Source organism: Taudactylus pleione, unplaced genomic scaffold (assembly GCF_031769625.1).
Source record: "Taudactylus pleione unplaced genomic scaffold, aTauple2 ptg000634l, whole genome shotgun sequence".
NCBI classification, from domain to species: domain Eukaryota; kingdom Metazoa; phylum Chordata; class Amphibia; order Anura; family Myobatrachidae; genus Taudactylus; species Taudactylus pleione.
The window spans coordinates 3,404,192-3,420,822 of NW_028285036.1; the positions used below are offsets into that span (position 1 = coordinate 3,404,192).

Sequence of the window (16,631 nt, forward strand, 5' to 3'; positions counted from 1 at the left end):
GGGACTATCCCTGTAAATCAGAGACTGTTGAGGACTATCCCTGTAAATCAGAGACTGTTGAGGACTATCTCTGTAAATCAGCGACTGTTGGGGACTATCCCTGTAAATCAGCGACTGTTGGGGACTATCCCTGTAAATCACAGACTGTTGGGGACTATCGCTGTTAGTAATACTTAGGTCACTCACCTGTGTGACTTAGCTGTCAGTATCCCCATGGCGTTTATATATATATATATATATAGAGGTATTTTTGATTACTCCTCCCCAGGAGAAGGACGACTGCTCAAAGCTCCTGAGACAGGTGAAAGTGGATCTACACCTGGGTGACAGTGAGGATAACAGTGGTCCTGAGACATCTCCCGGTCACAGGTAAGTCTGCTGTATGTCTGTAACTGCAGCGCTATATTCCCCGTTACCGTCATGGATCAGCCCAGCCTACCGTCTCCAGATGCAGCATGTTCTTTCCGAGGACCCCTTATTCTCCCCACATAATAATACATCTGACTGGTATAAACAGGAGGGGCCGTAATCTGGGTTGGGCGCAGTAGCGACCGTCCTTGTGACTTGATGCTAATGCCGCTACCAAGCCCTCCCCTGGTGTAGATTGGTGCGTCCAAATGTGCAAGGACTGAGACGCCCACTCGCGGAGCCTGTAGACTCTGCATGACCCATCGGCCGATTGCGTATCAGCACCTGCGACCCAAGCTGAATCAGACCCTTTGTCTTTCAACGAATCGCCTGCATCATTCCCATAAGCCGCAACATCTCCGTGCGTCTATATAGTCACCCCCGTCCACCCACTCCCAGGAACGCCCCTCACATTTCTGCTAACGTGCGTCTAAATCTGTACAGCGACTCTGCACGTACAAAATCGGGACGTAGGCGCGGTGCAACTCGGACGAACCAACATCGACCCAGAATCAGGCCCCAAAGCGCAGGGATTGTCTGACTTCCCCCACATTACCATCGGAAATCTTTCTTTTTAAATCACTTTAATGACTGCTGAGTCTGTCTCCCTCATACAGTGTCACTGACATAGGTAAGTCGTCGCCATCCCAGGAGTGGGCGGAGACAAACAGAAATGTAATGGTAACCTTGATGTATGCATATAGCACATAGCACTACAGCAGTTGGAATTGCGTGAAACCAGTTTGTACATGCGGGATGCAGGCAGGGAGCCGACGGTCGAAATGCCGACCGCCAGCTTCCCGGCAAGGTACTAATGACAGGCGTCAAAATCCTCACGCTTGTCATTAGACCTACGCTGGGAGCCCGACGCCCGGCGTACAGAACGAAGGTAAGCCGGGCGCGGACAGCCGCGGGGGGAGGGTTAGGTTTTAGGGCTCCCAGGGGGGACTCAGGGTTAGGCACACCCCCAAGAGGGTTAGGTTTAGGCTAAGGGAAGGTGTTTTAGGGTTAGGCACCCCCCCGGGAGACAGATTTAGGCTGCGGGGAGGGGGGGGGTTTAGGTTTAGGCACTTAGAGGGGGGTTAGGGTTAGGCACTTGGGGGGAGGTTAGAGTTAGGCACCCCTAAAGGAGGGTTAGGGTAGGGGGTAGGGTTAGAGGTACTTACCTAAATTAGCCCCCGGGAGGGTTAGGTTTAGGCTAGGGGAAGGTGGGGTTAGGGTTAGGCAGCCCCGGGGGAGGTTAGGGTTAGGCACCCTCCTGGGAGACTTAGGGTTAGGCTGCAGGGAAGGGGAAGTTAGGTTTAGGCACTTAGAGGGGGGTTAGGGTTAGGCACTAGGGAGGGAGGTTAGGGTTAGGCACCCCTAAAGGAGGGTTAGGGTTAGGGGGGGTTAGGTTAGTTAATACTTACCTTTACAGCTGTCGGGATCTTCACTGGTGCTGGTCTTCCGGTACAAATGCACAGGGCCGCCAAGAAACAGGACCCCCCAACGCTAGGCTGGGGCTGCTCCCCATTGTACAGGCCGGGGGCTGCCAGGCACAATCCACGTGTCCTCAGAGCATTCGGCAGGCGAGGGCGTATATGGGCGGATGTCTCAGACTTGGCCAGGCCTGTATACACCACCGACAGTTTAACTACAAAAGCTACAGTCTGTTAGGGGAGAGATAAGACTGGCCCGCCACAGCTGCCTCATTAATCCTCTCCTTGTAAATGTCTCACTTTCATTATAATACCCCGAGCCATCAGCTCCTCCATCTCGTCCTGTTGTTCTGTCACTGTAATAGTCGTTTATCTCTGCACTAGTAAAATGACTTTAAAACACAAAACATAATTAAAGTCATTTGGAAAACATGAATTATTGTCATCGAGCAATACAACGCGTGAATGCAAATCAGCGCGTGCTACAGTCGTGCGGATCCTGCTACGCGGAAATTCTTTTTTTCACCTTGGGTTCAATATTAGATTATTTCTTACAACACCGTAATTATATATTCTAAACCAGCCCTACGGCGAGATGTGCTCCCGCGCCTTGCCCAGCGGTATACAGCCGCTGATCTGTGTATAACCTTTCGCCTCTCGCTGTAACCTGGTGTCTGATTGCAATTTAGCGCCTCCTTTAAGAAGAGAACTAAGAGCAGACGGAAGAAAGAGGAAAAACCGAAGGAGCTGCGGCCACGGATGCGTCCCGGGGATGATGGGGAGGACGCAGAATGGGTTAAAGCTAAAGGAAAAGTACGTTACAGATTATATCTACTGAGCTATATTACCATAAATGTCATCAAAACTACTTTATGGATTTGCAGTCACGCTGCATCTCATTACATTATTACTGTGTGTTATTCGCATAGGATTTGAGACATAATACTAATTATTTTGTCTTATTTTGGTCACCATAACGTAGATATTGCAGATGTGAGTAAAACTATGGTACCGTACATCCATGTCTGAGGGGTAATTGGCTCAGAAATCATGTTCAGATGCCGCCAAACTATTGCTAGTTCTAAGGAGCCCCTAATAGGTCGTTAATACCTTTAAAGCCTCCTCAACATGAAGAGGTTATGCTCTAAGATAAGTAATGGCCCCCGAGCGCCCTGTTATGTAGCGTTTCGGCGCGTTGCCTGGAACTGGAGAGACACGGCCATTGGAGAGGCACAGATGAGATGATAATATATAAGTGCTAACACATTAGTCGCTGTTCTCGAGACTCCGCTGTGCTCAACGCAAGGTCACAGGCGCCTAACCCTGAGGCTCGTTAGTAACACGGCCAGATCATACTACCGCATCCTTTGGTGAACCTGTTTCTCTAATATATTATACTGTATGTATATGTAGATAGATAAAGGGCCTTATTCTGAGACAAATGCAACTTTGTACGTGGCCGCAGTGTTTTTTCCGCATACTGTGCATGGACCGTGTGGGTGCACATCCATCTCTGGACATACCAGCATGTTTTGCTCTTTGGCCATGCTAAAAATGTTGCAATGCATGCTGGGATTTGTAGTACAACAACGGCTGGAGGGCTGCTTATTGCCCACCCCTGTTCTAGAACATACTTGCTTACTCTACAGCGAGTTCGTTTGGGAGGTTTGCCAAAATCTGGTGGAGCTCCCGGCTACCTGGATGAGTAGTAAAGTCTTCCGCCTCTTGGCCCCACCCCGCTACACAACGCTGCGATTACCGGCATTGGGAAGTAGGGGCACGGTGATGCAATCACATCACCGCGCTTACCGGACCAGCCAACAATGCTGTGACTCGCCCCTCCCACCCCCGTCAGGCTGACCTGGCTGCCCCCTTTCCGGAGGGGGCAGCCAGTATATCGGGACTAATGTTCCAGGACACTCAGAATTCTTCATGGATTCCACAAGGGGCTGGAAAGATTCCTTAGAGATTCTGCTCCACGGTGACATTATAGCATCGCACACCGGCTGCAGATTTGTCAGCTGTATGTGCATTATATTGAGATTAATGTACATTACACTGATATCATTGGGCCTGTTTCGTTACGGATCGCTATTGCGATCGCAACTGCGATCACGCACGGTCTCACTGTGAAAATATGCTAATGATTGCGATCGCTATGCCGTCGCAGCCAAACATAAGGACGCCCACGTCCCCTTACACACATCCGTAATACTTTGCAAGTCTGCGAAACCATCGGTAACATGGAGGAGTACCATCGCAGCCTCACGCACACTGGCACAAGCTCTGACCTTACTCAGGAATTGCTAACCTCATCGCACGCACTGAAGCGTATGGCATCGCAGTGGCTAATTTATGCACGCTCCTGTAACAGCGTTCAAACGCACTGGCACGCCTGCATTTCACCGACCATACCCCCTTCACCAACCCACAACGTAACAATCGGCCGATTGCGTGCATAATCGCAGTTGCGATCGGTAATGAATCAGGCCCATATTCATGTACGTGGGACCGGTGTGAGATGACGTGTGCTGCGTGACATGGCGCGTTATCCTGCTGGAAGTAGATATTACAAAATGGTGACCATTACACCCCCACTGGCCACAGTTTATTAAATCATTGACACAATTCAGGATGGGTTCGGTATGATTTTACAAATCCCGACAGCGGCTGCTCGGCAGGGGTGAAAATCCCGATCGTCCAAGGTAAGTATTTCCTAACCCTATTCTACCCCCTAACCCTGCCAGGCTTGCCTACCCTCCCGATTTGGCCGGGAGCCTCCCGATTTTCGGGTGCCGCTCCCGGCCCCCCGGAAAGGCAGGCAAGCCTCCCGGAAGCTTGAGACCCTCCCGACCCCCCCCCTGAAAAAAACGGAAACCCCCGCAGCGGGGGGCCCGGTGACACGATTCGCGCAGAATCGCGTCATCGTGGCCCCGCCCCCTGCTTCACAATGCTGAAAATAACAGCATTGTGAAGAGGGGGCGGAGTCACGATGATGCGATCGTGCGGCCCCGCCCCCAGTGTGCCACCAAATTGCCGACCCACCCCCGGCTCCGCCCCAATGGCCGGCCCCACCCCCTGCTATTAGCCGACAATCAGCTCCCTCCTTGAAGGCTGGAGCTGATTGTCGGCAAGTATTCCCTAACCCTCCCCTTCGACCGGTAAGCCAGGCTGACAGCGTAGGTAAAATGAGAGGCGTCAAGATTTCGATGCCTGTCATTTAACCCTTGCCGCTATTAGACAGTCGGGAAGCCGGTGGTCGGCATGGTCCTATGTATTCTTGTTTTTTTAATACAAATTCCGATCCTACCGTCTCCAGCCCGCACCAGAAATCGTCATTCATCAGACCAGGCAATGGCTTTCCAATTAATATCTGTGATTATTTATTATATATCTTATCAGCTGTTTATATAGCGCACACATAATGCACAGTGCATCACAGAGAGTATATCAGTCACATCTGTCCCTGCCCCAGTGGAGCTTACACTCTATGGACCTCATTCAGAGTCACTCGCTAGCGCTGTGCGCTCGCTAGCGGGCCAATGGTTTACGTACGTACATGCGCATGCTTCGTTCTGTGCTCGCCCAGCAAAGACAGAGCAGTGAAATGAGAGACAGGTGAGGCCGTTTGTAGGTGGTAACAGGGGCAGGACACTAATAACAGGGTTGGAGATGCGAACGCAGGCATGCCTGAGTGTTTCAACTCCATTTTAGAGGCGTGCATAATTAACATGCAGCGTCATAGTACACATCACATGCCTGTTTTTTACACTGAAGTCCTCGCAGTGCTTGTGGTAGGGTAAGGCAACCACAAGCGCTTCCGATTGTCCTCGATGTACCAGTGTTTTAATACACTTCCTGGAGATGACGTGTGCTGGTGGGCGGCTCTGCATGTGCGATTGGGCGTACACTGACCGCTCGCTAAGACATGGTGCTGTATTCTACCTAGTACATGGTGCAATGTTCTGTGCACTCAGAGATGCTCTGCTCCATACTAATGTTCTAACGCATAGCTCAATAATACGGCATTTTTGCCCTTCCCCTCCTCTCTCATCCTTATATCTCTCTTATCAGCCACATACCTTTGTTTAACCCCTTCATCTCCCATGTTATTATGTCCCCTTTCATCAGTCTCCCTCCCGTTGTTATATAATACCCGAGCCTTATTACCTTACTTATCACCTTAACAGATGTTATTGAAGTGATTAGTGAGAGACACTTGAAGCTACTTAAGGTTCTTTAACATCTTGCAGTTAAGTAAGTTGTCCCTTGTTAATGAGAAGAGAGCATTTGTAATTCACATAATAATACACTAGGTGGCAGTGTTTTATAGAAGCATAGCGAGGCTATACCTTGGTTAAACAGTAAATATACTGCGCTGATAATAATACAGATTGCATCTTCGTATCTGAAAGAATATCTAACACCTGCAGGACATCAGCGTGCTGTAATGTCATCAATTCGGGCGACTGAGCAGGAATTTCCATTTAGAACTAAGCTTTTAAAGATAGTGGCATTATTTTTTTCTTGTTGGAAAATGGAATGACATGGTGTCAGCTTGTACAATGAAGGGTTAAGTGTACTAATATGAATACTAGAGCAGAAATGTGCTTTGATTGCTTGAAACAAAAGCTAAACAGATATTGCCCAAGATCACTCGTTATAACACCGCTATATAGTATTTTAAACCGAGGAGTCAAGCAGTTGAAATGGCGAGTGAAAGGTTAATAGCATGTTATTATTTGTTATACTTCTCTTTACAAACAAGACAGGTAATAAACCTCCCAGGAAAGAAATAAAATGTAGCGGTGAAACGCGTTAATGGCTCCCGCAGTTTTCTTTATTATATCTCCATGTACTGCAGGTCGAAGCGTTCTTGGACTTCCCAGGAGCCATGGCCTTTCGGTAAGAAAAGCTACGTAAAGCCAAAAAGTCACAATCAAAGACTTGAGGTTAGAAGATCTATCCTGATATGAGATTACCATGTGTTTTAGTCTCCCTTTAATTACTACACTTTTTTATTTTTTTATAGATTTGTCAATTTTATTATGAGTGATTTGTGAAAATTCTGATTTTTTTGTTATTTTAGAAATTTTTGCAAATATTATACAAATGTTCTAAAATACAGCTGCTACTCTGAAAGAATGTATCTATTAAAGTATTATCATTGGCAATAAAATCAGACTATTAATAGCGAAAACAGGGGGAGCGAGCACGGGGTACAGGAGTGATTCCTACAGCGCTTAGCAACTGTTCCTTTCTATTTCAGGAATCGCACGGAAGCCGACAGATCTTCCCAGATCACCCCGGACGAGGTTACTGGGCAGGAGCCCAGGTCTAACCCGGTGAGAATGTTTGACTTTGCGGTCTTAAAGTGCACCTGTCATGTAATTGTAAAACAATATTACCTAACATTATTATTATTATTATTTATTTATATGGTGCCACAAATGTTCTGCAGCGCCTTACAAAGTACATAAACAAGTTGTAGACAAACGACTTACAGAACAATACAATACAGGACCAGGACATGGATAATATATATTGCTACATTAGTGACCATAACACCCAGATAAGCAACAGAACATAAGCAACCAAGTGTTAGGTGCCCTAGTGGGGAGTAAGAAGTAGATGAAACTAAAGTAGGGAGAAGCACAAGAGGGTAGAGAGCCCTGCTCGTAAGAGCTTACATTCTAAAAGGGAGGAGAAGACAAACAGGGGTGACACAGATGGGGTAGATGGGGAGGAAGGAGCATGTAGCAGGGAGTTAGAATGATAGCTGGAAGGCTTTGATGAAGTAGTGGGTCTTGAGAGCCTGTTTGAATTATTGCAAAGAGGTGGAGAGTCTGATGGGGAGTGGGAAAGAGTTCCAGAGGTCGGGAGCAGTGCGGGCAAAATCTTGGAGGCGGGAGTAGGAGGAAGTAGCGGAGCGGAGAGGAGCGTGAAGGGAAATGAGATCAGAGATGTATATGGGGGTAGACTGGGTGAGGGCTTTGCAAGCTAGCTTGAGAACCTTCAATTGGGTTCTAAAAGGGAAGGGGAGCCAGTGGAGGGCTTGTAGGAGAGGGGAGGCAGATGTAGAGCATTTGGAGAGGAAGATAAGCTGTGCAGCAGCATTAAGGATAGACTGGAGAGGAGAGAGATGGGACTTGGGGAGGCCAGATAGGAGGAGGTTACAGTAGTCAAATCTGCAGATCACCAGTGAGTGTATGAGGGTTTTAGTAGGATCCTGGGTGAGATAGGGTCTGATCTTAGAAATATTTTTGAGATGGAAATGACAGGACTGTGAGAGGTTCTGGATATGTGGTTTGAAGGAGAGGGATGAGTCAAGGATAGCTCCAAGACAGCGCACCTTTTGACTACATGAGATAGTTATTCCATCAATTGATAAAGAAATAGTGGGAGTTGAGGTTATTGGGGAGGGTGGGAAGACGATCAGCGCTGTCTTAGCCATATTAAGTTTAAGAAATCAGTGGGACATCCAGGAAGAGATGGCAGAGAGACAGTTGGAGATACGAGTCAGAAGAGAGGGGTAGAGATCAGGGAAGGAAAGGTAGATCTGAGTATCATCAGCATAGAGATGATAATGGAGGTCAAAAGAGCTGATGAGTTCACCTAGAGAGGAAGTATAGAGGGAGAATAGGAGAGGTCCAAGAACAGAATCTTGGGGAACACCTACTGTAAGAGGCTGTGGGGGGGAAGAGGAGTCATGAGAGGAAACCGAGAAAGATTGGTCAGAGAGATAGGAGGACAGCCAGGCAGAGGCGTCACTAGGGCTGGTGTCACCCGGTGCTATAACTCATGGTGACACCCCCCCTCCAAAAAAAAAAAAATTGATATGCAGCTCCACGAACTCTCCCCAAATACCAGTCCAGCAATCACACTTAGACAATGCCACCAATAGTGGTGCCCCGTAGATTGCAGTGACCGCCAGATAATACAGAGAGCGTCGTAGTAACCGCCAGATAATGTAGAGAGTCACAGTGAATGCCAGATAATGCAGAGACCATCATTGACCCACATATAACACATAATATGAATACACCCCTTATACACACAGAAACACAATAATTATACCCATGCACATACATTAATCACCATCCCCAGCATAGACAGTATTACCTCCCCAAGTTAAAAACAAATACACCCTCCCCCATTGAATAAGTATATCATCCCCCTAGGTCTGATGGGCAATGTCGCTGACGAAACGTGGGAGCAACCCTCGTCAGTGACATAGCGGGTACACACTGGCCGATATACCCGATATGTACATATCTTCTAGTGTGTACCTGGCATTAGGTTTAGGGAGGGGAGGTTAGGTTTAGGCACCAGGGGGAGGGTTAGGCACTAGGTGGGGAGGGATAGGGTTATGCACTAGAGGTGAAAGGGTTAGGCACTAGACGATAGGGTTAGGGTTAGCCACTAGGGGAGAGGATTAGGGATAGGCACTAGGGGGAGAGTATTAAGGTGTGGGGAGGGGGAGGTTAGGGTTAGACACTAGGAGGGGAGGGTTAGGGTTATGCACTAGAGGTGAGAGGGTTAGGGTTAGGCGCTAGGAGAGAGTGTTAGGGGGTGTGGGGAGGGGCAGGTTAGGGTTAGGCACAAGGAGGGGAGGGTTAGGGTGCAGGGAGGAGGAGGTTAGGTTTAGGCACTGGGGAGGGAGGGTTAGGGGTATGGAGAGGGGGAGGGTTAGGCACTGGGGGGGTTTGGGATAGGCACTAGGGGGGAGGTTTAGGGTGCGGGGAGGGGCAGGTTAGGTTTAGGCATTGGGGAGGGAGGGTTAGGGGTTATGGTTAGGGGTATGGAGTAGGAAATAAAGGACAGGAACAACACAGCCCCTGCAGGCACAGGTCTAACATAACAAACACACACACACAATGACGGGTAATGCCCCCCCTCCCCCCCCCTCCTCCCTCATTGAATTAGTTACTTCCCATTACACATACTGTATACATTAGACCATAGTCACTGTGCTGGCTGCTGCTGTCTCCCAGCTCCTTCTCATCCTCGCTGACTGGGAGGTCAGAGGGTCACGCTGGGAAGAAGCAGGGACCGTGTACAAACTACTTGTCAGTATTCAAGTGTAATCAACAGTGTCTGAATACACTTGAACACTGGAAAAATGTTTTGTAGACTGTCCCTGCTTGTTCCCAGCGTGACGATCTACCGGACAGCAGTGAGGAGCAGAAGCTCAGCTGCCATCCATCCACCCCAGCGGCTTCAGCCAGGCTGATCAGTAATCAGCCCCCTGCCTCTAGCACTCGCACCCCCGCCCCACATGGAGGGGACTGCATGAGGAGCTCAGCCGCACTTACTGTATAGTAGGCTGCCGCTGGCTGTCTCAGTGTGACAGGCGCAGCGGCAGCCGGCAGAAGCAAAAACTGTCTCAGCAGCTGCTGCAGGGAGAGTGCCTCCCCAGCCTGGCGTCTCCCTGCAGTGCAGGACCTGCTGAGCGGGGGGTGGGGATGAGTCGGATTTTGGTGTCACCCCCTTGGAGGGTGACACCCGGTGCGGCCCGCACCCACCGCACCCCCCTTGTGACGCCACTGCAGCCAGGAGAGGGTAGTGTTACGTAGACCAAGGGAGTGAGGATTTGCAGCAGGAAAGGGTGGTCCACAGTGTCGAAAGCAGCAGAGAGATCAAGGAGAATGAGAAGAGAGTAGTGGCCCTTTGATTTGGCAGCAAGGAGGTCGTTGCTGACTTTCAGTTTCAGTGGAGTGGAGAGAACGGAAGCCGGACTGAAAAGGGTCAAGGAGGGAGTGGGAGGAAAGAAAAGCAGTAAGGCGTTTGTAGACAATCAAGGAGTTTGGAGGCAAAAGAGAGGAGAGAGATGAGTCGGTAGTTAGAAAGAAGGTTAGGATCAAGGGTAGGTTTTTTAAGAATGGGGGAGACAATGGCATGTTTGAATGCAGAAGGGACAGTGCCTGATGAGAGGGAGAGGTTAATGAGGTGGGCAAGATGGGAGCAGGCAGAAGTAGAGAGGAAGTGGGAGGGGATAGGATCAAGGGGGGAGGTGGAAGGGGGGGAGGACCGGATGAGGGCTTCAGGGGGAGAAGGATTTTAGAGTTGGTAAAGCTGATGGGGAGGGGTTATCTGGGAAAGGAGGAGGTGGAGAGCTTGGGGACTGGTTTGATATGATGTCCTGACGTATGGAATCAATTTTAGATGTAAAGTAGGAAGTAAAGTCAAGGCCAGAGAGCGAGGAGGGGGTGGGCGAAGGAGGGAGTTAAAAGTGGTGAAGAGACACTGGGGATTTGAGGACTGGGAGGAGATGAGGTTCTTGAAGTAGGACTGTTTAGAGAGGGAAAGGGAAGCACTGTAGAATGAGAGCATAAATTTGAAGTGGAGAAAATTTGCCGTTGAGCGTGATCTCCTCCACTGTCGCTCGGCGGTTCGTGAACACTTTTGCAGTTATCTGGTGCATGTGGAATGCCACGGTTGAGGAGTAGATCTGTGAGTGTGAGTAGTGATCGCCGGAGCAACAGAGTCCAGAGCAGAAGTAAGGGAGGCATTGTATAGGGAAGTGGCTTGTTCAGGGCAACAAAGAGAGAGGATAGGGGAGAGAAGCGAGTCAAGCAGGGAAGAAAAGGAAACGGTGTCGATAGCGTCAATGTTACGTTTAGCAATGGTGGCTTTTGGTGGTAGAGGAGGGGAAGGAGAGAGGGACAGGTTAAAAGAGAGAAGGTGATGGTCAGAAAGTGGGAAAGGGGAATTGGAGTGATCAGAAATATCGCAACGGTGAGTGAAGACCAGATCAAACATATGGCCACTCACATGGGAGGGTGAGGAGGTCCATTGGGAGAGACCAAGTGAAGATGTAAGGGTGAGGAGTTTGGAGGCAGAGGATTCTGTGGGGATATCAATTGGAACATTCACATTATGTACTTACTGGGGCACACTAGAGGGAGGAGGGTGGTAATGATGGGATGTAGTGTGGAAGCCGACAGTCTAAATGCTGACCGCCGGCTTCCAGACTCTCTAAACCCGAAAACTCCATCAGAGCATCCTGGGGGCTGGTATGGCTGCAGTCTGCCATTTGGAGCCTCCAGAGCACCTTCCAAGAGGCACTGCATCCGCAGTTCTGGCTGCAGGGACCGTGGATGGTCGGAGGTGCCGCCCACAGAGCGCTGCGTCCTGTGTGGTGGCACCGGTCACCCATAGCTAGTTACGGCCCTGCTGTGTACCCAGCTTTACCGTTGTCAGATTGTAAGACTCTGTGGCCTAACTAGTGCCGTATTACCTGTTTTCTGTAGTCATGTGACCACTCTTACACCCGTGATGGGCAACCTGATACATTTCATGGCTCCATCAGCGTCCCTCTAATCCTCCAGCACAGGGCCCTTCCTCTCAGTAATACATTATGTGTAGGTTTGGATTTTATGTTGTACTTCTGTAGCACTGAGGAGGTTAGGGAGAAAGTATCATTAAAATGTGCATTTTTTTTTTAACAGTCAAATTAAACTGTCGATAGTCAGAGGTTTCCAAACAGTGAGGCCCTATGGCCTGGTGCCAATTTGGAAGGATAAGAATGAAATAGTATCAGCAGCAGGAGCCTGTGATACGCAGACATCGTGCATAATTCCAGCGTCTTTAATGACATCATTTGTTTCACTTATTATCTTACATAATGATAACACCTGCGCTGTGTGTATTTACTCCGGGCCTCAGTCATGGGTAATGATTATGTAACGGGCCGGTGACTCATTGTTACATATTCTCACTTTCATATAGATTTGTGCTTTAATACTGATGTATATAAACAATATGATAAATTCAGTGTTTTTTATTTTTTTTATTAAAGAACAGTCTTCTAGATTCAGTCACATTAAGATTTAGGATAAGAGTCAGGGGATGATTTCCTTTTTTCCAATACATACGGAGAAGCCTTTAGAAATCAGAAATAGTTATTCACATTTCATGGTTATAAATTTGGTCAAACACAAATATTTTTTTTTCTTTATTAATAAGAGAAAAAGTCTTGGATGCTGCGTAGCCATCTGTAGTGTAAGTGGTACTGTGCATTCTGTGTAATGGATTAGAACAGGGGTCAGGGAACTTTTTTACCTTTTACCCCAAAATATATTTAGATACGCCGACGTTCCCCCTTTGATTTAAAAGGAAGGATATCATATAGTAGTGCCCCATATAATGCCTCTGTAGTAGTGCCCTCATATAATGCCCCTGTAGTAGTGCCCCCATATAATGCCCCCATAGTAGTGCGCCCATATAATGCCCCCGTAGTAGTGCCCCCATATAATGCCCCTGTAGTAGTGCCACCATATAATGCCTCTGTAGTAGTGCCCCCATATAATGCCCCTGTAGTAGTGCCACCATATAATGCCTCTGTAGTAGTGCCCCCATATAATGCCCCTGTAGTAGTGCCACCATATAATGCCTCTGTAGTAGTGCCCTCATATAATGCCCCTGTAGTAGTGCCCCCATATAATGCCCCCATAGTAGTGCCCCCATATAATGCCCCTGTAGTAGTGCCCCCATATAATGCCCCTGTAGTAGTGCCCCCATATAGTGCCCCTGTAGTAGTGCCCCCATATAATGCCCCTGTAGTAGTGCCCCCATATAATACCCCTGTAGTAGTGCCCCCATACAATGCCCCTGTAGTAGTACCCCCATGTAGTGCCCCTGTAGTAGTGCCCCCATATAATGCCCCTGTAGTAGTACCCACATGTAGTGCCCCTGTAGTAGTGCCCCCATATAATGCCCCTGTAGTAGTGCCCCCATATAATAACCCTGTAGTAGTGCCCCCATATAATGCCCCTGTAGTAGTGCCCCCATATAGTGCCCCTGTAGTAGTGCCCCCATATAATGCCCCTGTAGTAGTACCCCCATGTAGTGCCCCTGTAGTAGTGCCCCCATATAATGTCCCTGTAGTAGTACCCCCATATAGTGCCCCTGTAGTGCCCCCATATAATGCCCCTGTAGTAGTGCCCCTGTAGTAGTGCCCCCATATAATGCCCCTGTAGTAGTCCCCCCATATAGTGCCCCTGTAGTAGTGCCCCCATATAATGCCCCTGTAGTAGTGCCTCCATATAATAACCCTGTAGTAGTGCCCCCATATAATGCCCCTGTAGTAGTGCCCCCATATAGTGCCCCTGTAGTAGTGCCCACATATAATGCACCTGTAGTAGTACCCCCATGTAGTGCCCCCATATAATGCCCCTGTAGTAGTACCCCCATATAGTGCCCCTGTAGTAGTGCCCCCATATAATGCCCCTGTAGTAGTGCCCCCATATAATGCCCCTGTAGTAGTCCCCCCATATAGTGCCCCTGTAGTAGTGCCCCCATATAATAACCCTGTAGTAGTGCCCCCATATAATGCCCCTGTAGTAGTGCCCCCATATAGTGCCCCTGTAGTAGTGCCCCCATATAATGCCCCTGTAGTAGTACCCCATGTAGTGCCCCTGTAGTAGTGCCCCCATATAATGCCCCTGTAGTAGTACCCCCATATAGTGCCCCTGTAGTAGTGCCCCCATATAATGCCCCTGTAGTAGTGCCCCTGTAGTAGTGTCCCCATATAATGCCCCTGTAGTAGTCCCCCCATATAGTGCCCCTGTAGTAGTGCCCCCATATAATGCCCCTGTAGTAGTGCCCCCATATAATAACCCTGTAGTAGTGCCCCCATATAATGCCCCTGTAGTAGTGCCCCCATATAGTGCCACTGTTGTAGTGCCCCCATATAATGCCCCTGTAGTAGTACCCCCATGTAGTGCCCCTGTTGTAGTGCCCCCATATAATGCCCCTGTAGTAGTACCCCCATATAGTGCCCTTGTAGTAGCGCCCCCATATAATGCCCCTGTAGTAGTGCCCCTGTAGTAGTGCCCCCATATAATGCCCCTGTAGTAGTCCCCCCATATAGTGCCCCTGTAGTAGTGCCCCCATATAATGCCCCTGTAGTGCCGCTTGTACAAAAAAAAAACCCAAACAAACCACTTACCTTAATCCCCGCTCCTGCATCCGTCGCCGTCCTCTCCGCCCGGCTGCTCCTCGGAACTATGGGAGAGATGTCATAGTGTGCATGGAGAGAGCCGGAAGCTGGATTTCAGAAGAGAAATCCAGCCTCTGGCTAACGCGGCGCTGCAGGGAAGGAGCCGGGCGCCATCTGGTAATAACATCTCAGCGGGCGTCCGGCTTAGAGCCTCCTGGTGGCACAGCCGGGCATGCATATGAATCATTCTATATTATACTATATGATTCATATGCATGCCCGGCTGTCCGTCCATTACCCCCAGGAATTTCATTTTTACCCCATGTGGGGTAATTTACCCCTGTTCCCTGACCACTGGATTAGAATATAATAACCAGGGCCCGAGTATAATGACTGGAAGCCTGGGGCGTTTCCACAGTGGGGAGAGGTGGCAGTGGTGGTGGTGGGATGGGGTAGGGGTGTGTGCTCACTTGTAAAGTCATCGGGTTAGCGTACATTGTGTTGTGCTGTGATATCATTCAGGTTTATCTGTTATTATGGCTAGTTGTGATGTGTCTAGTTCTGCCATTAGGAGGTTTCCAGCGCCCGCATCTGGGGTCATTTCTGTGGCACCAGCTCCATAACACTCTGGCAGTTATAGCTTGGTACGGTGACAGCTGGCACCTGTGCCCCGCGGCCTCTGGTATTCAGTTTAGAAAGCCATTTAGCTATCTCAGCAGCCATGTTTAAGTGTGTGCCATATACCAGCGCCAAAGAGAGCCCCCTCTGGACGTGAAGAATTACCCAGCGGTGACAGCAGCTGGTCCATCTGCGCTGAGGCCGGGATCAGCTGCTCTTAGGGGAGAGCGCAGGAAAGTGTCTTCAAATCTTGGTCTCGGGAGATTCAATGTTTTGTCCACTACAGAAGTGACTCTGGGCCTCCATGAGGTGATGAATAGATAATAGTAATAATAATAATTCTTTATATATTGTTTTCTCCCAGTATGACTCATTGCACCATACACATTATGGCAGAGGGTGAAGCAGCCATCTTGGACACGCTCAGTTGCTGTCATATGTACAGTAAGAGCTTACAGTCTACATTCCCTACCGCCAATTAATCTACCAGTGTGTCTCTGTGTACTGTGGGAGGAAAATGGAGGGGATGTAGTTAGCCGATTGGGATGCCGGTCTAAGGGCCTGATTCAGTCCCCCACTCCGGCGCCACCTCCGGCGTGCGCATGCGCGAGACCCGTTCAGCGACGGCAGCCCCGTCGCTACTGGTCTCGCTACAAGACGGGGCGGCTGTCGATGGGGAGTGACAGATCGCCCCGTTATGTAGACGGGGAGGGGGGGGTGGCTGCCCAAACGCAGGCATTCCCTTAGGAACGCCTGGCGTTTGTGGGCGGCCCTACTGACATCACTCGTGATGTCAGTAGTGGACTTCCCGCTCTATTAGAGCAGGAAGTCCACTCGGGCTTGCGGGAGCCAAGACCCTACCACAGGGTCTCGTCGCAAGCCCGATGGTCGCGACAAGTTGTGAGTGGTCACCCACAGCTTAGTGAGAGGGCTGGAGAAAAAAAAAAACACGCCCTGATTCAGAGCGAGCGCTCGCCAGCAGCGAGCGGCTCTGAATCAGGGCCTAAATCCCGACGGGGGGAAGCCCGACACAGGACTTAAGATAGGCGTCGAAATACCGATGCCTATCTTATTCCCGACGCCGGAATCCAGAAGGACGCCAAGGTATGTCTGGTGCGTCTTAGCTGTTAGTCGAAGGGGGGGGGGGGGGGTGAGTGTTAGGTTTTGGCACCCCTAGGGGGGAGGGTTAGGGTTATGCACCACTGGGGGGGGGTGTTAGGCACTAAGGGGGAGAGGGTTAGGTT

General features: G+C 49.5%; 1 protein-coding gene across 1 annotated transcript in view; it reads left to right on the forward strand.

Moving 5' to 3' along the window:
• The window catches only part of LOC148479189 (uncharacterized), a 186,695-nt gene that overhangs the window by 168,872 nt on the left and 1,192 nt on the right, over window positions 1–16,631 (forward strand). Inside the window, exons 5-8 of the mRNA XM_088454850.1 lie at window positions 269–369; window positions 2,516–2,639; window positions 6,691–6,731; window positions 7,096–7,171. Of these exons, the coding sequence (XP_088310976.1) occupies window positions 269–369; window positions 2,516–2,639; window positions 6,691–6,731; window positions 7,096–7,171 (342 nt within the window). The remainder of the gene's footprint in view (window positions 1–268; window positions 370–2,515; window positions 2,640–6,690; window positions 6,732–7,095; window positions 7,172–16,631) is intronic.